The sequence below is a fragment of the Lutjanus erythropterus genome, chromosome 14, assembly GCF_056507025.1.
Source record: "Lutjanus erythropterus isolate fLutEry1 chromosome 14, fLutEry1.hap2, whole genome shotgun sequence".
NCBI classification, from domain to species: Eukaryota; Metazoa; Chordata; class Actinopteri; order Lutjaniformes; family Lutjanidae; genus Lutjanus; species Lutjanus erythropterus.
In genome coordinates this window covers 19,870,701-19,897,742 of record NC_139330.1, presented here as the reverse complement: position 1 = coordinate 19,897,742, position 27,042 = coordinate 19,870,701, and the positions used below count along the sequence as shown (strand labels likewise).

The 27,042-nt window shown below is 39.4% G+C and overlaps 1 protein-coding gene across 2 annotated transcripts in view; it reads right to left on the bottom strand.

Annotated features, from left to right (window-relative positions):
- The window catches only part of LOC146315499 (SH3 and PX domain-containing protein 2A-like), a 76,550-nt gene that overhangs the window by 18,270 nt on the left and 31,238 nt on the right, over window positions 1-27,042 (bottom strand). For both annotated transcript variants that reach the window (XM_084735330.1, XM_084735331.1), the window contains exon 7: window positions 12,691-12,819. In XM_084735330.1, coding sequence (XP_084591456.1) covers window positions 12,691-12,819 — 129 coding nt within the window. The remainder of the gene's footprint in view (window positions 1-12,690; window positions 12,820-27,042) is intronic.

The window sequence follows — 27,042 nt, the reverse complement described above, 5'->3', positions numbered from 1 at the left end:
ACATGCCAAGTTGAATTACTTGAAATGCTTGTCTGAAATACCTTTTCAGGCCTTGAATAACTGTTTTTCTTTGTCCATTTCGTGTTAATTAAAGTTCAAATTAATGCCGAAATTTCCCTGAATGACTTAGTGTCTGTTTATGAGTCACAATAAATCATTAATAATCTATCAGAAGGAGTAGATGTTTACAACGGCTAAATTGAGCAATTTGTTAATGGAGCCTGGCAGGCAGTCACTGAACTCCAACTGCTGAAAGTGTATTTTCAGAGCACTGGGCTTCGGTGTTCAGGATAATGGGTTCAGTCATGCCCTTTTCCTTGACAGAAAATTAACAGTTATAAACAGCTAATTAACTCACAGTATAGGACTTGCTGTTTTTTATCAGTTTACATTGTTGTGCTAGTCTTGAGCTCCTGCAGTGTTCCTGCAGCCTGCCTGAGCTTCCACAAGTTGATGATACTTAGCTGACTTTGTTGCTACTAATCTCACCTCTACAGTATGTCATCTGGCTTGAGATGGCATTGCACTTTTCACCCAAGCACACACAGCAGTTGTGGGTACTATATTTGTACTGCTATTTCCTATTGCTGTTTGCTCTGTGTAATTCTATCTTCTATTCTAGTTTTAATTTTATATACTGCTATTTGTTTTTTAAGTTCTCTATTCATCTGTACTTATTTCTCTCCTTGCAGCTGAGGATTATCTTGTCGTATCCTTGACAGGCAACAAATAATGATTAAAATCCAACTTTCAGAAACCATGTGGTGAAAATGAACTCATTCAATCTATAGGTCATATATTTAGATTTCAAATGAAATGACCCTATAATTGTCACATATATCCTCTGGAATATTTCTCCATCAGGGCTGGGGAAAGAATGTGATTCTTAATTTCATATTTAACAGGGTTATCATTTGTACATTCTTCATGATGACTCACCATAAACTGAGGTCATTACAAAAGAAACAGCTGTTTTGTGGGTCTTCCGCTGCCAAGACTGCAGTGGGGTTTTTTTTTCGGAAAGTGAAGTTTAAAGTAAAGCTGGGTGAACAGCGAAGGGTGAATTAATTGTGGATCGAGCTGCTGAAAGATGAAACAGCAGATGATGGAAATGAGATCAGTGGAGGAATGCAATCTTTCTTTCTCGTTTGCGGACGGCAGGGATTATATGTACAGACGTGGGAGGAACAAAGGTGAAGGAAGCATACCTTATGTCTGGAAATACGTGCGAGGGTATATGTTCGTACATGTGCATCTTTATCTGTGCATTTGCCTGATTTGATCCACCAACTGTCTAGTGCTGACATGCATTACAAAGCTACACCTCTGTCTTTATCTCTGCTTTGTTATCATCTCTTTCTCTGTTTCTCATCAGCCGATGTCACATCCTGCTTTCCTCCAAGTCTCACTGCCTCTTAATCCACGTAAGGAAAAGTTAAAAATCTTGGAAAGCTGGTGCAGAGTTTCAACCACAAAGGGAAAAAAAATAACACAGCCAAATGCTGACTGGCAATACACTTTGCTAAACATTATTCAATATTACGATTATAGCTACTTAGTCAACATCCTGAGTAAATCAAAAAAGCTTTTAAAGCGTTTAAGCAGAGTTTACTTTTGTAACCCTAAACGTTTTGGGGTCAGTGGTTGCATAAGACAATAGCTAAACCCACAGCCCTCTGTTGGAGGTCTCATATAACACCATCACACCATAGGATCACAACCACAGACACCAACCTCAAACATCACAGACTCGGAAAGCGAGAAACCAAACAGTTTGTCTTGACAACACTGTTGTATTACAAGGACAGAAAGAAAAAATGGATGTTCTAAGCAGAGCTGAGGGCAAGTTGTAACTAAGTTTATACTTCAATATCCTGCTGAGAGGTGCAAAACTCTGGCTGTATTAAGTTAAATGCCTGCTTCTGTAATAGAAATGAAGAAAATGACAATGTCAGCCTAATTCAGACTTAGAGATTTAAAGCAAAAGTATGACATTTTGGAAAAAAAAAGTGCTAAAAACTGCAGTTCCTTGAATGGCCACTTGAGGATGCTCCAAAAGTGCGTCAATCCCCATGGTCCCCCATATTATCCAAAGTAAGGTCCCATGGGGCGCGCTGGAAGGGGAGGGACTTCATGGAGGCGATTTATTATGCAGTGTATCATTATAGACTAACAACTGGTCCCAGCCAAGAGATACATGACCCTACTGTAAAATGGAATTTTTTTATTTTTACGCTTCATCTTTTATACAGATTGAACTAATTACATACAATGTGTTTATCAGTAAGCTTTTTCTTTTTTTTTTTTTTTTTTAGCTTTTTACCACTGATAGAGCCAGTCTATCTGTTTCCAGTCTTTGTGCTAAGCTAAACTAATGGGCTGGTAGCTGTAGCTTTGCTGTTAGAGCCCTCAGACTGAAAACACTGCCCGTTGAAATGAGACAGGCTACATCATTAGCATCTTTTTAAATCCTTTCATAAAACCTTCTTTTATAGGAAGCCATTTATAAATTCTTTAATATACTAAGTCACTGAATTATACCAAGCTACTATTGCCATTTAACATTTGTTAACTTTATTTTATTCCTCAGTGTTTTGTGATCACTGGGTTTTTATTAGCGCCTCTTTATCTGTGATGTTATCAGTGCCGTTTTATCTGCTGTTTTTTTTTAATTTTCAGTGAAGCACTTTGTAACTTTATTTTGAAAAGTACTACACCTAACTATGAGCAAAACATTACAAAATCTAACTGATTGTACAGTATATTGAAGGAAAATCAATGTTGGTTATGCAACTTTCAAGTTTTTTTTTACAATACCAGATGGAAAAATGCGACCGAGACAGATATCTCTGCAAAGATAAAGTAAGACATTAAAACAGATGCTTGCTCCAGACTTTTATGGAGTCTCGCTTAACCTGTATTCTATCTCTGTGAGTGCAGATACAGTGGAGAGACATACACTGATGAGAGTGAGCAGCTTGTCTGAGCTCTATGTGTCGCTCGTACAGTATCTGCCATCTGGAAACTCTATCAGCTTTAAGACTTGTGCTTCATTTTTACTGTAATCAACAACAGATTCTCAGCTGCAACAAGAAACTAGATTTACCCCATTTGGGGTTTGACCTATAAAACAAAACTGCAATGTACATACACAATCAATCAAGTCTAATACCTGAGCAAAAGCATACGTAACACAGGGTGACACTGCAATGCTCTTTAATATCCCACTCATCCCCACAAATTTATCATGAAGACAAATAGACCTTAAACTGCACTGAAATTCATAATTGGTTTGTGCTTTGGAGTAACTCTGTAATACTCACATAAGATTTCTACACATCTCGCATGAATATGAGAACCACAGATTCAGCAGCTCAAGGAGGCTTTTTTTTTCACGAGCTGAAATGATGAGGAATGCAGTGGCTCAGCAGTCCTGCAGATATCTGACACCACTGTTGAGTAGAGCAGGAGAAAACCCCATTCATTTCCAGCTTCTGTATTCATTAACAGTGGATCCAGTATCAAAGCACAAGGGGGAAGGTATCCAGTCCAATACACACACTTCCAGTTTTCATAAAACACTGGGTTTCAATTACCTGAGTGGCTCTGGTACGGGGGCGGGACGACGGGGGTGACTGGGGGGGCAAAAACAGCACAACACAGCTTTCAAGAGCTGATGTTGACCTAAGGAACAACCTTCTCTCCCTCCCAGCCTCTGAATGGATCCCCTCATGGTCTGAATGGAGCTATGGCCCACAGCTTGTGTGCACTCTGCTGATTTGGAGACACTGCAGTCCTTGAGTTCTTGAAAGCCCACCTTGTAGAATACTGCTTTAACTCAATGGTCAATTCTTGAGTGAGACACAGAGGCACCTTTTTGGCACCACAGACTGATTTCTGTACGCTATTATTACCAATATTTGTGCTCTTAAATAATGTTATTGCTCCTGTTCTTTGTCCCCTCTGCACTGTAAAAAAAAAAAAAAGTTGAGAAAACTCAGAATTTCAAGGCAAAACTCAGCCTCTTTTTGCTGATTTATAACCTTTTGTTGAGATAATTTACTTTCCTTCTTGAGATAAACTTTTTTTTTAAACCTCTCAAAAATGTATCTCAAAAACATGACATATTTGGGTGCTTGAAAATTAAATTAGTAACTAAAGCTGTAATGACTGATCAATTAATAATTGATTATTACATTAATCGACAATTATTTTGATAATCAATTAGTTGGTTTGAGTGATTTTTTGAGAAAAAAGTCAAAATTCTCAGATTTCAGCTTCTTAAATGTGAATATTTTTTGGTTTCTTTAGTCCTTTATGACAGTAAACTGAATATCTTTAGGTTGTGGGCAAAACAAGACATTGAGCTTTGGGAAACACTGATTGACATTTTTCACAATTTTTCATGTTTTATAGAGCAAACAACAAATCAATTAATTGAATACAGCTTTTTGGGGGTTTCCAAAACTCAAACATTAAAATTTATCTAAAGAATAAAATTCAGTTATCTCAGCAAACATTAAGAGTTTGAACTCACAAACTCACAAATCTACTGAAGTAGGTGGACTTCTCAACTTTTTTGTTTTTACAGCGTTTCACTCTGTGACAAGATGCAAAAAAAAAAAATACCGCAGTTGACTCCTCTGCTGAAATGCCACTTACAAACCTCCCATTTGAGTTTCCATATCTAAAAATACAGGATAAGGTTAATTTCTTGAGACAGTCATTAGTGCTTCCTATGGTAAGCTGAAAGAATGTGCAGGATGGGGATTACTATGAGTGGATAATGTGTCTTCCATCTGCTGCTGCAACTTCAGCTTAAAAAAGACATTTAACACTTGGCAAGTTTTCTGCATCATGTCTTCGGTGGTTCGTTGACAAGAATTATAGGGTTTTTCCTCTTTTATACAAGAAAACATGTTCCTGCTGAAACTGCACATACCAAATTGGGAAACCGAAGGTTTGAGCAGTAGCAGCAGCACTGGAAGCTTAACGTTGACCTTGTCTGTAATCCTCCTGTGTATCAGAGACAGAAACATTGGAAAGGACAGAGTACATGATGCTGTCACACTTGCAGAGAATACTGATGCTAAAATCTGCAAAGAGATTGCAGCTCTTTCATTAACTAACCGATTATTATGGCATCACATCCTTTGGTGCCATTATCTAGGCACAAGTTAACTGTCATTCTCATACACAGTGATCTGTGCAGGATGAATATGAGCATCTAGGGAGTGTGTCCCAGATCAAACAATAAATACTGTAGACTGGGGTCTACAAGCTTATGTTAGCATAAGTTAGCTAGTGGTTCTGTGAGGCTCTGCTTTGAGCTAAATGCTGGTGGTGGTGCTTGATAAACAGTTAAGGGATCACCAGACTGATTTATTCTCAAGGGCACATGAACATCTTTACAGAATTTATATTATTTTCTTCCCAGTACTGATTCAAATACCAGAACTCTGCACGAATAATTGAGTACGGATCCGATACTAGTGCCAGTACCACTCCTCTGGATTATCCCTCCTCCTGACACAGACTGCAGAGACCTGCATACCACGAGCTGGTTACAATAATACAGACTTTCCAATGCAGTCTGATGCTTTAATCTACCAGAATTGGACTCAAGCAGTCTCAACAGGCTCTCAAGCAGACAGCTGAACATCACCTGCAGGATACCTCTTTTACCTCTCAGTTCTGTATGGCTCAGATTTGTCAAACAAAGCTACAACAAGGAGTTTTTAACTGGTTATTAAACCATCTCAATTTCATATTGATGCCTCTATATGACCAACATAAGCGAACAGTAAGAAAATTGTCTGTTCCTATATAGTTATTCTTAATGCCTGCCAGATTCTTCTTGAAATCAGATGAGTTAGCCACTTAAAAAGAAGCAGGAGGAGATTTTTATTTAGATCATTTTATTTTTGACGTTAAAGATCGTGACTATTATGGTGGAACCACTGATGCTTTTGTCCACAGGGGGCTCCAAAATCAACAAAATAGAAAAGTTCTTTTTAGTACCCAACTGTCTTTGTAAGTGACCCTTGGGCTCTTCCTGAAGTTTGACTTACTCCACCCGGCAAGTGAGCTGGGTGGAGCAGTAGAGATTCAACGGATACTGTACATGGGTGGTGCCAGGGGGTCTTGGGGGAGCCGGGGGGACTGAAGGATCTGAGCTGGCCTCTCCAAAACAGACAGGCATTCCTTGGCTTTCACTGGGCAAACTGTAATTCATAGAGGCTGATCGGGGCTTGGAATGTAGACAAGTTAAACCCAAACTGGTCCACAGAGAGAGATTTTATACACCAAACTGGGCACAACACGTCTAACGCTGCCCTTGAGATGTAGAAAAAACGGTTGCAATAAGTACAATATTTCCAGAAGTGACTGCAAATTATTTTTTCCCCTTCCGACATACTGCCCCATTAAAGGGCAAAGTTTAAACCACTGAATACAGAGCATCTGAACTGACCAACAAGGCTGCTAGCTTAGCTTTGGTTAACATCTCTTCTGTATAGTGTAAACTGAGGAGGCATCCTGGAGGATCCATTAAGCCATTATAATGAACCAACCTCTCTGAACCACTAACTTTGGCAGGAAATGTCTTTTTCCATTTTCTCCCGAGTTTCTCCCTGCACTACTCTCTCCTCCTGAGCCAGCATCTCCCCCTGGCAAACTCTCATAAAATAGACAAATAAAAGAGCTGCAGAGGGAGTGAGGACAGAATTGATCATTATAAAACAAATTCTAATTAGTTATATGACAATACTAAAATGCAACATCTATAATATTTTCATTTGCCCCCTTTAGATTGTGTTTATTTTTATGGGCTTCAGCAAATAGTAACTCCTTTGTTTTAAAGGGACAGTTCATAGCCCATATCAAAAATACATATTTTTTCCTCTTACCTGGAGTACTATTTAGCCAATTTGATTATTTTGGTGCAAGTTGCAGAGATATCAGCCGTAGAGATGTTTGCACTCTCTCCAGTGTAATGGGACTAGGTGGCACACAGCTTGTAGTACTCAGAGTGCCAAAAAATACATTTGAAAAATTCAACACCAGTGTCTCGACAAAGCCTCTGATTGGTTTAAAAGTCAGGAACACAGCCTCTGAGTGGTCAACAGACTCTACCCATGGCATATTGGGATTGCCAGTGGGCGGCTAACAACATTCTAACATGCTGTTTAATACAGAAAAATAATAATAAATACTACAGAAGGATTTATTTACCACGTCACCAAAAGACGGCTGCAGTTTAAGGCGGGAATACAAAGATTCTACAAGGGATAAGATCATACTGGAGCAGATGCTGAGATACAATGCTAGTGTTAGCATTAACTTAATGTTAGCCTTTCCTGTTCAGCTTACAGCAAACATTTCCTGCAGTTGGAAAATAACTTTTCTTGATCTTGAGAAGCTGCTGTGTTTATTAACTGACACACTGTAACCTGAACTGTACATTTACTGCCAGGCTGACAACTTACTTAAAAGTTCTAGTTTCTGCTCAGCTATAAGCAGCACCGGCAGTCTGCTGCTTGCTCTACTTCACTTGCATACTGCACACACTTACTCATTGCCATAAAACTTAATTATTAAAGCTGATGTGGTCATCCCGTGGAATATGTTGCTTGGAAAAATCCATACTGTCAGAGCCCTGGAACTACTTTCTTTCAACTAGAAAGAAAACAACTCACAACACAACGGCTCACAACAAGGTCTGTGGATTATTTTGAGGGTCAGGATTTCTGGAAAGAGACACCTGTGTATTTCATTGGCACTTTGAGCAACACTAGCCATCTTGTGCCATTATATCTAAGTGACATCTCTATGGCTCTCTCACTCACACCAAAACAATCTAGATGGATAAACAGTACAACAGGTAAGAGGAAAAATGTATTTTTGATTCTATCCCTTTAAGTATTACTGCAGAAAAAAACTGAATGCTACACCAAAACATCAAGCAGTCATTGCTCTACCTTATTTTACCTACTTCAAACCCAACAAACCAGAAATCAATATAAACTACTGTACTGACGGAAACAAAGGCCACGACACAAACTGTATCGTCAAGCCAGTGCGATGGAAAATACTGCCTTGGCTCAGGACAGCAGGCTGGAAAAGTGGAGAAAGCTGAGCTCGCTTATAGGTCTGACCTAGATTCACTAGCGCCGTCAAAGGCATATATTATCTAATCCAAGGTAAGGAAAAGTCGATAACTGCACTGGGCAGCAGTCACAGCCACAGTCTATGGTACAGTAGCTTTAACAGCAGGACTTCTGTTGGAGGACTGGGGTGAATGGCAAAAATAATATGGAGCTGTAGTTTTCCATTTCTAGATGTGTCACTGTTGCACTCTAACACCTTTGTGTAAAAATCTCATATAAAAGCAGTCAGACCCACAAACTATACTTTCAGAAATAAAGATGCTAACCACAGCCATAAAGGGTTCTTTGGCTTGTTCCCATAAAAGAGCCCTTTTTGGTTCCTGATAGAACCTTTCATAAGGGTTCCACTTTAAATCCTTTCATTCAGTTCATTCAGTCTTCTACCTAGAACCCAACATAAAAGGTTATACCTAGAAACATCTGTGAAAGGTTGCACTCAGAACCCCCCATAATAGTTTCTACAGAGAATGCCTCTATGGTGTAATGGTTCCATGGAGGACAGGTAAGAGTACTAAAAAGAACCCACCAAGAACCTTTTTATATTGCAATTATACATATCCAGAATCCAACAAGGGGGTTCTTCTGAGAACCCTTATATTATGGTGCACAGAACCCTTGACAAAAGAGTTCTTTTTCTTAACCCTTTGTCTTAGAAACCCTTTCTTTAACCAAGGGTTCTTCAGGAGCAAATGGCTCTGGGCACCTCAGTCCTTCAGGAAGAACCCTTTTGGAACCCTTGTTTCTAAGAGTGTAGATAGCAATATGACAGCATACAGATATTTTCCACTCAAAGACTCTGCATGCACACTGGTTTAAATCTGCATGGCTTTAAAGGAAAATATGTGACTGGAGGCTCAATAAAAAACCCTTTTATCATTACAAATGTAATAGACACCTTTTAGTAGCTCTAACTCAGCACACTTAGCTCTGTAATACAGAGATCAATCTGTCAGAAGCCATTAAAGGGTTTGTACTTATCCTGCAAGGGAATGGATGCTAAATCAAATGAGCTCTGAAATCTTCTTAGCACACACCTGGTCTTGTTAGTATTGGCAGAGGGATGTGGAGTGATGTCACCCTGCCAAATAGAGCAGATTTAGCAGACTTCCAATGCAGGAGGTGTTGAGATTTCAGTTAAATGCTAGCTGTGCTGCTGGAAACGGTCTCCATGGCAAGATGTAAGGGGGTGGAGGGTTGTATTTACTTCAGATGTCTGTGAAAGTGTCCGTCAGTGCATAATAAAACTGTCAAAGAGCCTTAGGATGTGTTTTAAGAAGCCTGCTGGAGTCTACTGTTTTGCTTTCTAGAAACTCGTGACAAATCCAACCAAACCAGAGATGTATGAATGAGCTGAAGGCGAGAGTGGCAACAAAATATAGCCGGCATCAGAGACGAGGATGAAACAAAGCAATAATAACATGGAAACTAAGCCACAGCAATAACACGGAAGCCTGGAAATCATAAATCTGCAACGAGACCATTGAAGTGCATGGCTTTCACATTCTGCATGGATCATCAACACCCAGATCAACCGCTGTAACTTTGCACAGTGGTCAGCTGAAAAACACAAAGAAGGAGCCTCTACACTCTCAGGAATAAGGATTCCAAAAGGGTTCTTCCTGAAGGGCTGAGGTTCAACCCAGAACCACTTTTATGAAGAAAGCTTTTTTGAAGAAACAGTTTGTCATGGTTGCTTTGTAAAAATAAGGGTTCCAGTGAGAACCCCATTCATCCAAGAACTCCTGACAAAGCACCTCTTAAGGGATTTCAACAATCCTTGAGAAACTCTTTCTTCCAAAAAAATAATGAAAATATAAAATATAAAAAGGTCCTCTGTAGAACCCCCTAGGTGGGTTTAAGATAAACCCTTGGAATATGAAAGTGTTCTTGGTAAAACCTCCTGGATGGGTTCCTGACAAAACCCTTGGAATATTAATGAGTTCTCAATAGAACCCCCTGGGTGGGTTCAAGATAAATCCTTGAAATATAAAAGGGTTCTCGGTAGAACTCTCTGGGCGGGTTCTTGTTACCATCCTTGGAACATAGAGAGAGACAAGGTACAGAGAACCCCCAGAGAAGAGTTCTTTTTTAGAACCTCTCATAGGGGGCACTGGCTAAAACCTTTCACAGATGGTTCTAGGTAGAACTCTCTGAAAGGGTTGCTGGTAGAATCTTTAAGGTTCTACCAGGAACCAACGAGAGACGTCCTATTGGGACAAGCCAAAGAACACTTGATGGTTCTAGTTAGCACCATTATTTCTGACATTGTACAGCTCATGGAGGAAAGCTCTCATGTAAGGCCCCCGATAAAAGGACTTCAAGGTGTTGGAATATCCGCCTCACTGTGGCTCCCCATTGAGCTGAAATCCTACTGGAGCAGGGAGTGAAAACAAATACACGAACCCGAAGGCAGGACACATGACACTTCAAAGCGATCTCACTCTACGGACCCTCTTCCTTGAGGCCAGTGTGGCACGGCGTTTTCCCTCACACCCATCATGAAACCCAAGGCCCATTGCCTTCCCGGTCGCTGCTTCCTCCTCCATCTCTCTTCCCCCCATCCTCTCTCTGAAGAACACATGAGTCCCATTACAGTTTTACTGTCTCAGCACGCCATTAAAGCTGAACGTCAGAACCTGTTACTGGGCCCTATAGCTCTCCAGTCACTCTTGTCCTTCATATGGTAAATTCTCTTTAAAATAAAAGTGATTCAGGCAGGTGCTTAGACCAGTGAAACTTGACTGTTTTAGTATATCAAGACACACGATTTGATACTCATAATATTAATAGCTAGGCCATGTTATGTTCATTATCAATTCATCAATTTATTTATTTATTTTCATGATTAATCGATTAGTTCACGAGTCTTCAACATTTTCAGGCCATGGACCCCGTTGCTGATAGACAGAAAGAGCAGGGACTCCATACATATGTTGCATTTAATATTTTTGGGTCCTCTCTCCTTTGCATTTACCTGTAGATGCTAAGTGAGCAGTATGGCTAATGTTAGGTACATTCGCCTCACACTCTACATTAAGAACTGCATTAAAAATGAACAGAATTGTATAAAGGATATTGCATGGGCTCTGGAACACTTTGTAAGACTGTTGTCATTGCATCTATAAATGCAAGTTAAGAGTATACCATGCAAACAGAAAGTCATACATCAACGACATCCAGAAATGCAGCAGAGTTCTCTGTGCCCAAGAGTCCACATTTCAGATTGTTTTTGGAAAACGTGTCTGTGTGAGGGTGTGTTAGTGCTCATGGCATCATGGCTAACATTTGTGAAGGCCCGATTAAAGCTTAAAGGTACCTACAGGTTTTGGAGCAACATATGCTGCCATTCAGACAGATCTTTTTCAGAGACTCTTATTTCAGCAAGATGATGCCAAAAGACATTCTGCACGTGTTTCAATACCGTGGATTCATAGTAACAGAGTTCAGGTACTAGACTGGCCTGCCTGCAGTCCAGACCTGTCTCCCAAAATGAGTGGTGCATTATAAACCAAAAAAAAAAATATGACAGACACAGACACCTGGACTGTTAAGTATTTGAAGCCATATATATAGCAAGAATGAGAAAGAAATTCACTTTCAAAACTTCAACAATTAGTGTCATCAGTTCCCAAATGCTTACTGAGTTAATATAACACTGTCACAACTTTTTTTGAACCATGTTGTTTTTTGCAAGCCATTGCATTCTGTTTTTATTTACCTTTTATATTCCAACTTTTTTTGAATTGGGGTTGTATGTTGGATTCATGTTCACGTGTATTTTCACACAATAGTTGTCAACTAATTTTCTTTGGATTGAATAATCGTATAAACAACTAATCATTGCAGCTTTATCGATAGCAAACAATATAAAACTACACTACAAATAGTTTTTCTGGTGTCCTTTAAAAAAAATATTATATTTCTGTTACTTTACATTTGAAAAAAAAAAAAATGAGGTCATTCTTTTGTCTTCTTCCACCAACAACAGATGCACGTTCCTAAAGGCATTACAGCATATTCCTAGAATATCATGAAATTGTGCTTTACGTCAGCGTGCTACTGACTCATTAACCATTAAATATTGTCAAAGTGAATCACATATAACCTAAAACATGATCTTGGCCTTGTTTGCGCGCTCTTTCCAGAGGTTAAACAGCTGACTAAGGACTCTCTGCAGCTGGCATTTGTAAATCCGGCATGTCTTGCTGGCTTTCCATTAAAGTGAGGTGGAATAATTAATACGAGTCTGGAAGACATTCCTCTTGCTAGAGGCAACATTCTGGCCCACAGCCTAAACCAACAGTGGGAAAAAACAGGGCTGACTGTAGGCCAAAGTGAGCCTCCAGATGGGGCTAAGTAACAGTTAGCAGGCTGTGGACAAAGGAGGTGAGAGGGTTGAACTGGGGAGAAGGGAAGCATGTTTGAGGAACTATGGACTGAATCATGAAAGCATACACACAACATGCATGCTGCCTGTTCCTGCTTAACATGTCAGTGTTGTACATTTGTTTTGATTACTCACCACTCTCGCTCTTCTCAATGACGTCGACCACCTCGCCTGCTTGCACGCTGATTTCTGCAGGCTCTTGCTTCTCATAGTTGGCCACCACCACATACTGTTCCAGGAGCATAGGATCCGAAGCATCCAGACCTGGGGTTGATGGGAAAAAACATGATGTCAACCAGCTGCCAGCCATAGGTCCACGGGAACGACTGCCGGGCACCCGTTGTGCCATAGGCCACTTTGTCTGTAGAGCTCAGCCAATCACAATATTCACAGGGCTCAGTGCATCTTCCTGAGAGTCTAGCCATAGAGCTGCATCCCCCTCCAGCCCGGCAACAAGGGCAACGGAGATGCTGAAAGTCTGGGAAAACAATCTCCCTTCAAAAAGTGAAGGATCAAGCAGTCAAGTGCAGAAAATCCATTTTGAGTTACTGAAGCGGCCTCATCCTGGATGTCCAACAAAGCTGGAGCCGGGTCAGTAGATGCAGGTCGGCACATTAACACAGTGCAAAGAGGAGCAGCAATGAGAGAGCAGAGCGAGCTGTAGCAGCGATAGAAAAGTGAGCTAAAGCCAGCTGAGGACAGGACAGTAGAGTGAGAGAAAGAAATGGTTTCCCTTGGAAAATAAACCATCTGCTAAAAAGCCTCCTTCTCCTCAGTTGGGGCTGGAGCTGGAGAAAGAGTAGGGGGTTGTGTACGCCAATCATAAGAGTCGCACTAGAGGCCTTAAATAGAACCAGATGAAGGGGCTGGAGCTGTGCTCAGAGGGATGGCCCTCTGTCTCCATGAAACACTAGAGCTCTGACTACAGCGTGCAGCCCAGCCAATGGAAACCTTCCTTTCTCTACTTCGCTGGGTTAACCATATAAACACCAGCAGTGACTTAGTTTTGGTTCACTACGAACTAAAGGAATGGATTTTTCAGACAGAAAAGCATGATTTAATTTGTAAACATGCATAAGCATAAAGTGGCCATTATACTACAAATTAGAGTTGTCAAAAAGCAGAATGTTAAACTTTGATCAAACACTGGTATAAAAAAAGGGTTAAAATAGATTAAATTGTTTGCTAAAAGTAGTGATGAATTGATAAAATCATGCCAGCTAAATGTAATGGATAAATGGTTGAAAGAGTTAGCTAAGAAAAAGTATCAATACTTCCATACTTTTGAGAGCCCTTATTTCATCTACAACATATCTACAAATCTATCTACCACATTTTTCTCCACACATGAATAAGGCTGCATTAACTGAGCCCAGCTGAAGTCTTAATCATGAAAAATCCTTAAAGCAAGCATAACTGAAGGAACTAAAGCAGATCTAACAAGCGTCAGCTGGAATCCAGACACAACCCCAGCTGACATTCAGTTCACACATTAACAAGAGCCTCTGCTGACCACTGAGTTCAAAGCTGCAAACAGACGGCAACTACTGTCTGCACACTTCAGATTATATCTGTTTGTACTTTAATTAATGCTGTGGCAACAGGTTCACAATGTACTTTTATGGTGTTTGAATAACACTAAACGATCTAAAAACACAGTAGAGATCATAATGCAGTTACAGATTAATTGGTTGAAACAGTTACCGTAAAGTAAGGGACAAAAGGTTGAAAGAGTCTAATTAAAAATACTGATAAATAGCTGAAATTGTTTGCCAAAGGTACTTTATAAATGTTGAACTATTTAGTTAAAAGCAATGGATAAATGGTTGAATTTACTAAAAACACTGGATAATTGGTTGGAATAATAAGCTAAAGGTAACTGATCAACAATTGAAATAGCTAAAAAATAATAGATAGGTTGAATAACTTAGCAAAAGGAAATGGACAAACGATTAAAACTGTTCACTAGAAGTAGGCCAAATAGATAAATGGTTGAAATAGTTAGCTAAAGGGAATGCATTAATAAAAACACAGCAGAGATCATAATCTTTATTTATGGTGACATTGCTCCATATGCTGCTTTTACTACCATCAGACATGTGACAAAAAAATGAATTATGTGAGCTCTTGATTCACACAATCAGCAAATATTTCTAGGAGGATAATGTCACAAGAAGAAGAGAAAAGCAAAGCTCGTATAAAACATTTCTTTTTTTCAAAATGTGGTAAACACAGTGGAAAAAGTAATTCTGTTTTATCCTGAGGATGGAAACTGAGAAGTATTCAGTCCAATAGACGGAAGTTTTGAGGCTCAGATAAGGAATGATTGAGACAACTTGGATTAAGCTGCCATTTCTCCAAAGAGCTGACCTGGCAACCGTACTTCAAGTTAAGATTAACATTTCTCTATCTGGATAATATTTTGCATTCAGCTCAGGAAGTATGTCAAAGACCTCATAACTTATGAAGATGAACTCAGCACCATTAGCATCTCAAATGTTAAAACTGCCAAAGAGTCTGACACTGGATTACTGTGGCTGGGCTGTGGTTTATGAAGCTTCACGTTATTTGTGCAAGATGTTTTGTCAAACCACAAAGTTGGGTGCAGAAACACTGGAAAGAACATATTATTTAAATTCTGGGTACTGCTTTGTTCTTCAAAGTATAATTTGACAGCAATTACTTTAGTTACAGCAGACACTGGTATTTCTGTTGACACATTTCATGGAAATGTGTGGTTGAGCTGTTCGTTTTAATTCACAGATCAATTAACGCTGATCGCTAATAGTATAGGCTCAACGAGGACATAAGATGACTGACTCAAACATGCTTTGCTGTAAGTATTAAACGATTTTTACCAGTGAGAAAATAGGAAACTTCATGTGTAATTAGGGTAATACATTTGTTGTGTACTTGTGCTGCATTTTGATTTAGGGCATTTTCAATTGCGTCTTCCAGATATCACAAATTTTGTATGCAGTTTGGGAATTTGAACATGTGAGGATCAAGTTCCCAGTCATTATACTGTATATGGTCTTTACTGCATGCTATTTAAATGAGCTACTCCACATTTCACGATCAGTAATTTTCCTTCTACTCAAACCACAATGAATAGAAAACCTGTGGATTTATTCTGTGCCTTTGCTTAATGCTTTATCTGGCCTTGAAATATAACAGTGATCTGTCAGGAACCCAATTTCAAATGAATATTCTCTCCTGGACATTATCTTATCCAAAAAAAAAAGTAAAAAAAAAGCACACTTGTCAACAAAGTCATTTCAAGACAGATGGGCTTAAAACCATAATCTATGTCAAATGATGTAAATGGAGGAGTCTAAAACACGTAATTAACTACTGCTGCGAGTGAATTGTAAATCTGAGACCTGAGGTCAGTGAGTAAAGACTCTGTCAGCAAAGTCAATAGGCCTGAAAAACAAAAGCTAATATTTCAGCCTCGTTCAGGAAATGAAATGTTTTGCAACAGCAGGACGACAGAGCCAGAACAAGGCGAACATGTGTGAGAAAAATGAGGGGAAACAGCCTTGGACAGGATAAGTTTAATTTCAAATGAAGTGCGTGTAAAGGGAGCGGAGTATAAAATGAGCTTTATGGACAAATCAAGGTTTCAAAGAAATGCATCATGATGTTACAGAATCAGACACTTGAAATCACCTGAAAAAAGATGATTTTGCATCATATACAAGTGTTATAGAGCAGTGAACACTGGTCGATATAGTTAGCTAAACGTAATGGATAAATGGTTGATACAGTTATCTAAATGTAATGGATAAATGGAGGAACATCCAGCATCTGTTACTCCAAGCAGTACTTGTACAAATGCGAACTGACTTTTACACTGACAGTTTAAACACTATAAAAATATTGACTTTTAAATCACTGATAATTAAATTATATTAAGTTTATTATATTCAAATAAACACATTTGGAAAATGATGGGTGGTGTCAATGATGGGGTACTTGAGTTCATATGATAGATACATCATAGTATGTGTGAGCTTGCATGTGTGTTTACATGTGTACTTTAGAGCATGTATATGCACAGCGTATATCTAAAGTATTTATGAGCTTTGCAAAGAAAAGTATTCTTGGCCTCCACCAGATAGCCCTATTAGCCATTCTCTGTGTTTATGTCTCTCCTCACTCAGATTTATACATGTGCTTCCTGCTCCCACCCTTGCACTCCCAGGCGTCCCAACTCCATCCAACCCTCACCTCCACCCCCACGCACCCATCATCAGCTCCATCCAAAGATGATGACAGTAGGGAACTTTGCAATAATTCATCACCAAGAGGAGGAAACCAGGGAGTCTAGTCTACCCATTTGTACCAAGGAATTTTTCTCCGTGAGAGATTTTTCAGCATCAAGCATTTTGGTTGATAGCTCAGTTGGCACAGGCCTTTATGTCTCAGTGCCATATTTTGAACCCTGGGGTAACTTTATGAGAGCAGATCTGGATTGAGAGGAGTAAAATTTGGCAAAGTGCAATGCCTTTGTTTGGCTCATCAGCAGCAGATGTGCAGTTGGATTAGAAAAGGACACAGGACTGCTGTTCAATGTAGTACAGATGTACTCATGTCATTGAATCAGTATGTGGCCCTGGGGGAGAAGGGGCAGACCACAAACAAATAGTACAGAAACTTTCCCTAAAATCATCTTACAGTAAGACAGCCTTCACAATCCTGTTAAAACACATGAATATCTTCATTATCCTCACTTGATCTGCTGATTCTCACAGTAATTTTTTGATGATCTTTCTAAATAGATCATTTACACAGGTCACCACCAACAACTGTCAAACATGAAACCATCACAGTTGGGTTAGGGTTGGGTTGATTCTACTGGTCCGATCTAGTGTACAAACTTAAGCAGTTTGATATTACGCAAACTGATTGAACAGGCATTTGTTCACTAATAACTTTCTGATACATAATCAAGTGCTATTGAGGCTCACAGCTCTGCACATCCTGTATGATGTTCAATGCTAGGCCCGCAATGGCATTAAAAAAAGTACAGCTGATTTCAAGAAATGTAACAGCCACCTTACTTACATGGTTAAAATTATGATGCAGCATTTACCTACATAAATCACAACTTTGGAGAACAAAACAGCAAACTGAAACTCACCACTGAGTGGTTTGCTTGTGTGTTCCAGCACTAGTAGGTATCGTGGGATTTGAGCGGTCTGTGCAGCACATGTAAACATTGCAAACTTGCTTGTCAAATATATTGCTGGAAAATTAATAAACAATGACCCCATTATTCTCCCTGTACAATATTACTCTGATATAACCCTGTCCCTGACTGTTTGCTAGGTGGCTAGCCGGCTATAGTTTGTCAGAGCTGTCAGTAATTTAGTAGTCTGACTCACCAGATGTACTCTGTGGGTACAAGCCTGCCATTGGACAACTTGTTTCAGTCGGCAGTACTGCATCTGGTATCTGCATTTTTGAAATCCCCAGTAAGCAATAACAACCTCCATGCCACGCTAAAAATGGCTAATTAACACATGAAAGGCTAATGGTGTGAATGTTAACATGCTAGCAGCTGTTACTTTATCTTTTGCAGAGATTTAGCCATGTTAATGCCAGGGCACGACTTCTCACATGCAAATGTTCCAGCAAAACAAGCTCCCCTTCAACACTATTTTGCTGGGGCACCATCACTGCATCCTGGGCGTAGATGATTGTGATTGGTTAAGAGAAATACAAAAAAATCGGGGCGTTTTTTTTCTTTCCCAATAGCAGAATGATAATGTGTGGAGCCAGACCTTTATCCAGCACTGAGTCCTCAGATGGGAAGATAAGGTTCGAAGCCCTGCTCTGATCCGCTCCCATTTGCCCAGTTAAAGTTACTGCATTACGCTGTTAATACAAACTCAACATTCCCCTCTGGTGTTTCAGTGGACAGAGATTCTCCATTTCTTGCAACTCTACTCTTATCCATGGGCTGCCATTGTGTTCCAGTGAGGAGCAGATGAATCACATGCGAAACCTAGTGGTAACATTCAGTATTACCAGACTGGTCCATAATATCAAGCCAGTTTCAACATTTTTACATCGGCCCAACTCTAACTTGTTACCCTGCACATGATAACAATAAAAGCTGAGACCCACTTCTAAGAACATTGCTCCGTAGTGCTACCAGAGCAAAAACTCTCCTCAGGGTACCTTTAACTTCAGGAGTAACATCATTGCGCTGGATGTTGCTGATTCAAAAGGTTTCCAAAAAGTCTGGAATCAAAGGCAAACTGCTAATTTAGTAAGTGGGACTTCAAACCTCCACTTCATCAGGTTTTCCAACAGAAACTCTGACGCCTTTAACACTTGACGACTAGTACATGAAGGAAAACCGTTAAAGAAGAACATACTGTAGTTTGTCCCTATAACTGACACGCCGTACAAAACTACAAATAAATAAATAAATGTACATCTCTGATCTCATTCACTACAGAACATTTTCTGGCTTGAAAAATGGTGTTTTGAGCAAAAAGCTTAAGTGCTGCCTCCAGGGTGGGAGTCCATTGTGACAAATGGTCACTTATCAGAAACAGAGCGGCCTGTATTGGATCAGCTCTGTGCAGGAGGGGGTGGAGCTCTGCCAGAGTTAAGTGGTAACTTGGGAAATAAACAAACATTTCTATCTACACTGATAGTTAAGCTGTATCCATGAAATGAACAGCCACATCTAAGATGTTTCACTACATCTACTTTAAAAAATGCCTGGTTAAACCTGGTTTAACCACAAAATGAATTTTTCTGCTACTGTGAGACTCATTGTGCATGAGTCTTTAAGACGGGAGGAGGGGGCTGTTCATTGAGAAAAAAGCTGCTGAAACACTGTATGTTTGTTAAAGTGATTTGGAAGTGCTCATTTGGCTTAATGATTTCCTATGCCAGTTTAAAATCTTATCCATCTGCAAATACAAACAAACACACAGACCTCTCTTGACCCACCCACCATCTAACTCCGATGGACAGATTAACCCCTTGTCCTCCCACACACACGCATGCATATCCACATACAGCATGTAAACACCCACACAGACACAACCTCATGCACACATACACACCCTGTCGGCCCCCGGAGACCCGCAGCTCAAATAAAGACAGCAAGGCTGCGCACATAAACACACTCCCTCAGTCCATGCGCAACACTGAAATGGTTTCCACTTGCCACGTAAACCTCCTCTCCTCTCCAGCTGCTTTTCACATGCACTACACCCCTGAGCACTCCATTTCTTTTCCTCTCCTACTCAATTTCTAACTGTCTTCTGCTCATCTCACTTGCTTTTTGAATAAAGATTAACCCTAATGCTTTAAAGATGATCTGAATCTCCTGAACCTAAACATCCTAATAGATTAAGCAGCAGTTGATCCTAAAATCTGAATTAATTTGAATACTCAGATTGTTTTACCTAAACTGTCCCCTTTGTCCTTTCTTTCCCATGCACAGAAAAAAATATTATGTATTTCATCACCAAAAGATGTTTCCTTTAGGGTTTGGTTACTTATGACAGCAGCCCCAGTTATCTGACAGTGATTTATGCGGACGAGCCCAGTATCTGCAATCAATCCTGACAACTCTATTATATGTTAGACCAGGTTTCATGACTGAGTGCCAATTTCAGGAGCCAGCATATGATTGAGGGCAGGACAGGAAATGAACTTCTGGTAGGATTTGTAATTGACTGATTGATTATTTCATGATGGTCTTTAACATTAAATTCCCTGAGCACAGAATTAATTTTGCAGATATGGCAGATCACTCTGTCCGCAGATGTCCAGCTTCTAACTGAATCTCTGCGGTGCCAAGCAAAAAGTAGCTTTCCTCAAGTTGTCATTCCTAATCTGACCAATGCTTTTTAAAAGTCGCATATTTTTTTTAAAGCCGCGCTGATTTGCATTCCCACTACCACTTTTAGCGCTCTGAGTCATGCAGAGTTGCGTCTGAGATGGACCATCTTCGGAGAGGAGCCACAGCACACCCAACCTGCCCCCAAACATGTTGTGGTAATGTCTCACCAACCGTGGCCAACCCATGATGACCACCTTTATCCCCCTCAAACAGATGTGTGTTGTGAAACTGAACTTGTGTGTGCAGGAGAGCAGAGAAAACAATGCTTTTAAAACTGTCTGTGTTTTTTTGTGTGTGTTTTACATAGTTGTGGGCTTTTATGCTTTTCATTTTGCAGGGAAGCTGAAGAAATGACAGGAAAGAGGGAGAGAGAGCGGGGGAATGACATGCAACAAATGGCCGTAGGCAGGAGTCAGATCCACAGCTGCTGCAGAGGACTCACAGCCTCCATACGTGGGGCAAACGCTCTAAAGCTACCAGGCCACCAAAAGTGTTTGTGTATTAACTAGTGCTGTCAATCGATCGCAAATTAATCACACATTTTTTATTTGTCCAAAATGTACCTTAAAGTGATACTTTTCAAGTGTTTAAAGTGTAATTCAAGTGTAACTTTATTAAATAAAATATATTAACCAAAAACAATGACAAATATTGTCCAGAAACAGTCAAAGGTACTGCACTTGGCATAAAAAAAGTATGTTCAAATAATAACATGATAAACTCATCAGTCCATCAGGCACAGATGAGCATACTGACCTGCTTAATTTAACATTAAGGCCAAAACACACTAAAAATGCCAATTAGAAAAGTTTCTATAGCACACCGCAGGCTTCAGATTTAAAATTCAAACACTACAGAATCAGCAGTATTTTTAGAAAAAGTCAATGTATCTATCTGTTTATTTTAGTATTATTATTGTTGATAATAGTTTATTTTTTTTTAATAAAATCCTCACCTTTATTCAGCTCAGATGATGAAAAAACAGAGCAAGATATTCATGTTTTTGTACTGAGGCAGCAGGATCATTTACATCAGTGTCACTCTGACAGTTTATATCAGTGAGGATGTTTTAGACCATAGCAGACAGCAACCTGCACACCGATACAAACTGACGAGATGAAGAGGAGAGACAGCGTCTGGACTCTTCATCAAGACTTACAATAATGCAGCGCAGCGACAAACGTTTTGTGGAGAAGACAAGCGTCTGTCAGTTTGGACTTAACAGAGAAAGATATTTTAATCCATAGTGTTTAAACCACAGAACTGTACAGTAACATCAGGATTCATCATCAATAAAGTTTTTATATCGGTCGACACGTCACACTCACTCCCCCCTCCTTGTGATTCAATCAGCATGAAATATTTAAATATTTAAAAGTACACAAATCAAACTTGGAGTAAAATAATCGCACACCACAGACGTGGTGTTTTTCTATTTCTCTCTCTCTCTCTCTCTCTCTCTCTCTCTCTCTCTGCTGTGGGTCAGCCTTTTACCTGGTTTAAGGTCGAGCTGCAGCTCGATCAGCACTCTCTCCTCTCCCTCCTCCTATACTTCTGTTTTTGCAATGAGCCAGTTGCTTAAACAGATAAACCTTTATATTGTCGGGTGACAGGGAAGCTCGGTTCTGATTCAAACTATTGATCAGACCAATATAACAGAATGCGCATTAATCGTACATTAAAAAAATAGTGGCGTTAAAAAGAATATGTGTTAATGTGTTATTAATGCATTAACCTTTTAGTTCTTTTGTAGCTTCTAACTGAATCTCTGTGGTTTATTTTACTGTTTCAGCTTTTAGACAACAAAATAACTTTTATTGTGAAGAATTTATGGGAAATTAAGCATTTATTTGCTGCTACAGCTGCTCAAATTGAGCTAAGCTTGTCTTTAGTTAAAAGACATACCTTTAAGTGGGTAACCCTGTTGTTACACGTGAATCCCTGTAGTGCTGGGCTAACATGCTGAGTCAAACCGAGTCAAGCCAAGTCAGTATGTGTGTACGGAAAAGGGGTGTATAAGAACTGGTAGTCCCACTGTAAGTACAATAAATTTGATATGGGCAAGAAGCTTGAACTAAAAACATATGAAAAAAAGTATATAAAACAATTCCCTTTTAAATAACGGTTTCCCACTGGTGTCCATCATCAGTGTATCCCCAGCACTTTTATTTTTCAATTTTATTTTGAGAGTATGTGCTTGTCTCCTTCTTTCCTTCCTGTCATTATGCTCTCTGTTATGTTTCTGCCTTCATTGTGAATTAGAAGTCAGAAGATGAAGATCAGCTGTCAGGCACAAGTGACAAGCCAGCCTGTATGACAAGCCAAGTGATAAGCTAACTAGCTAGCAAAATTCCCCTGCAGTACTGTGAACACACAATTAATGTGGTCACTGCTACAAATGTTTCGTATTCACACATTCACACAGTTTGCCGATCACATTTTCAATTCTTAAATGCTTTTAGTTTATGTTGCTATCAGTTACAAGTCACAGCTGCGCAGTAAAGAGCTGAAATCCAACTGATGCTTCTGTTCTGACTGAAGCCAGTCGCCCCCCAAAAAATAGTCTCCCCATGTTATCAGTCCTACAACAAAGAGAAATAACTAAATATGCTCAAGACAAATACAAGTTAAGAAGAGGGAGACAAAGAAGAAAAGTAAACATGATATTGAAATGATGAAGACAAAGATGACAATGAGACCAACAGTGAGCGACCATGTGTGAGTCTGTAGGTAAACAGAGTTCCTAGTCGAACCTCTGACCGCTCACAGTTTTGTGGCGCAGAACTACATTCTACTGTTCAGGGCCGGGGCTCAGTAAACTCTTATGGGAACCTGTACCATGTAATTATGGAAACCATAAGCTGCAGCTACAGCACAAATATCACCACAGACTCACTGCACTTTATCTGCTGTCCGGCTTTAATAGAGAAAGATCAATCTTTCAGTTGTGTTAACCGCTAATGTCCAGGACGGGGACTATGGTGAGGGTTTAGAGATCAAGTATGGAGAGCCTGTACAGTATGTGCTCCATGTTGACGGTGAGGAGTAAATCATCATGAGCACAGGACATAAAGTGTGTTATTATTGTTTTCATTGGTAGACTTGATCCCATTGAATGATTGATTGTAAGCATAAATATATGTATGTATTAGACTCTACATAGGTGATAAGAGATTTAAAATCAAACCGAACCATTCAGATGAAAACGGCTGAAACGACAAGCACTATATGACGAACTTTCCAGGCAGCAGATATGAATATAACTGGAAACCAATCTAATATCTTGCACAGACTGAATGTAGGCTACTTCACACACACACACACACACACACACACACACACACAGCTGAAATAAGACAATTTTTCCATTTCGCTATGTAGCTGGAATCCCCTGTTACGTAAAGCCTCAATACCATGGAACACATAATGAAATTAGGTTGGGGTCTTATTTCGTTCGGTGGCAGCTCCGGCACAGATTTTTTTTTTCTCAGAGTGGATCACCCAGAGAAAATTAACTTACAGGTCAGTGACAGAGACTTTCATTGCCCGGCTATGTCATAGGTAACTATGGCAGATTGCAGAAAGGATGGCCTTTGCATCTGACTGCAGGACTGACGTGCAATTTAGTAATGCATCAGGATATTCTGAGACATGCATGCACACACACAAATACACAACACTTGCACAGCTGTTCACTAACCCCCCTCTCATACTTTTCCTGCTGCCTCCTACGCCTGTATCCCCATGCTCAGCTGAGTCACTCAGTCTTTCTGTCTTTCCTGCACTCTCCCTCACACATACAGTATGCACTACCCTGGCAGAGGAAATACAGAGCATAGATGCACAAACAGGTGGTGTCTCCCAACTAACAATGTTTTCTTGAGTATTTCAGCAGAAAGTGTTATATCCATGGTTCTGACACATTCTCCAAAGTCAAATTAAAAAATTTTTCACTTCCTCCTCACACTGATTAGATGTTATTGTGCTATAAACCAGAGGTTCTGAGTTTTGTTTTGATCAAGGACCCCTTACAAGTTAGAAAATATACCAAGGTGCCCCTTATGTTGTATGTCCCTTGGAATAATCTGATGTCACCTACTTTTGTTGCATGTATACTTCAAGGGTAGAACGACATAAGTTAAATGTATAAGGAAGTTTTGGACATGAATTAAAAATATTTGCACTAAATCAACATAGAATATCAATGACTGTACATACACGGACATCAAGAGAGTGCGTTTCACTCTCAGTGCATACATAAAATAAAATGTGGATTCTGATTGTTTGAAATAATATACAATCTAAAATGCAAACAGAAAATACAAACAGAAAATACAAAAAACAATCTAATACAAAATATAAAAAGAACAATAAAAGAGACTTGATTATGACTATAAAATTGTTTGAGGAAAGTAAATACTTTTAGGGATTTATTATGAAACTAATGTGATTACAATTTCAAGCAGTTTCAACCACTTTAACCAAAATCCAAGCACCTTTCAAACACTGAACACTACATTAAAATTCAAGTGTTTTCAAGGATCTCAAGCACCCTGAGTGTCAGGATGTGTGTTTGAAAACCATGCTCTTAAAAGAGTACTCCACAGATTTAACACTGCACTCCTATAATGTTGTCATACTCATGATGGGCAGTTAAAAATAACCTTTAAATCAGGGCTGGAACCAACAGTTATTTTAATTAATTATTAATCGTTTATTGAGCCTCTCGCCCAGTGTCAGCTGGGATAGGCTTGTCCATTTTTTGTATAGTCTATCAAATGTTTTTATTTTTTTTAAACTGTGAAATAAAGCCATTCACATTTTCTCTAAGCCCTTTCTGATATCTTCAAATTGTTTGTTTTGTCCAAGCAACGGTCCAAAACCAAAACATAATCAATTTACTGTCATGTGTGACAAAGAAAAGCACCAAATGCCCTCATTTCAGAAGCTGAAGAACCAAAGATGCTCTATGTAAGAGGATAACACACTGTTATCTGTGCCAACGGTATGAAATGGTACACTTCCTGTCTCATAAGGAATGAATGAGAGGATGGATGAAAGCAGATGCAAAACACCAGATACAGTACTTAATGTTTGTGCATTATTTTGCCACTTGTTTAGCAAGCTTGATATTATTATAGAGCAAATCTGTGTTGCCAGATCTTAGGAGAGTGCTGAAGAGGCAGACAGGTCAAGAACAAAATTAATGTTCTCCTGATTTGTCAGTCTGAAAAACACCATGTTAGAATCAGAGTGCTCAGATGATAAGTGGCTTGAGAAAAATGGGTGAAATATTTACTTCAGTGACTACAGAGCAACAGAACTAGTTATAATATGTGCACATATTCACATCTCCCATTAGTTTGAAGAGACTGCCACTAGTCTCCTAAAGGGGTGGCAAAGTGGCAAATTTCCATGTGACACAGATACAGGAAATTATTCTAAAGTGCACCATCTCCTTTCTAAGCTGTCTCTGCTGAAACTGGAGAATATTTGGCATTTTTGTTTAAAAATGACTGAAACCATTGGAGGTCTAGTGTGTAAGTATTAGGGGGATCTATTGGCAGAATGTTGCAGAAATCAAAGTACGTTTCCATTAGTTTGTAATCGCCTGAAAATAAAAATTGTTGTGTTTTTGTTAACTTAGAATGAGTTTTTTGCAAGGTTTACAGCCATCATAGTTGTTAGCTAGAAGGAGAGGGTGAGACAATGGATATTCAGCTGGTTGCAATCCGCAACATAACTCCTAAATGCAGCTAAATCCTACACACTGGTCCTTTAATTTATGGATCATATTTATATAGCACTTCATTATAGACACTCAAAGCGCTTCATGGTGTAGGGGGGGAAACTTGCCACCGATGCTTAGCACCCGCCTGGATGACACACGCAGACATTCTGCATCAGAACTCTCACTACACATCAGCTTGAGGTAGAAAAGGAGGGAAATATTTGGCCAATTACAAGGGATGATAATAAGGTGGCCAGATGGAGAGAGCCAGGTTGGAAATTTTGCCAGGATACTGAGGAACCCCATACTCTTCACGATCAACACTATACAATCTTTAATGACCCAGGGAATCAGGATCTCATCTGATAATAATCAAAACTCACTTGAGCCAATCAGATTTCACACAGTTCCCTCTCAAACCACAAAACACATACATACAGTCTGTATACAGACACATACAGTCATTTTCCCTGAGACCCGTAAACAGACATTCATGTGCAAAAGGCCATCCACACCAAGAACAACAACTGTAATAACTACAAATATATTGTTTTAAAAATCATTGTAACTCAAGTGGATTGTGGTGTCTGTCTGCACCACAATTTTATGGTTGTGGTGCAGACACCACCATCCACTTGACTTATAATTTTGATGTGTTTTACGATATGTTTGTAGTTATTATAGTTATTGTTCTTGGTGTGGACAGCCCTTTAAATCAGCCAGTTTCCCTTTCAAGTTCATAAAGTTTTGTGAAAATACATTTAAAAAACAATGATGAAAACTGTTACAAATTGCACATGAAAGACACCTCAAAGCCACCATATTATTCAAGGAAGCAGTAACTGAAGTAAAGACAATACAGGCTTGCCTGACTGCAGTA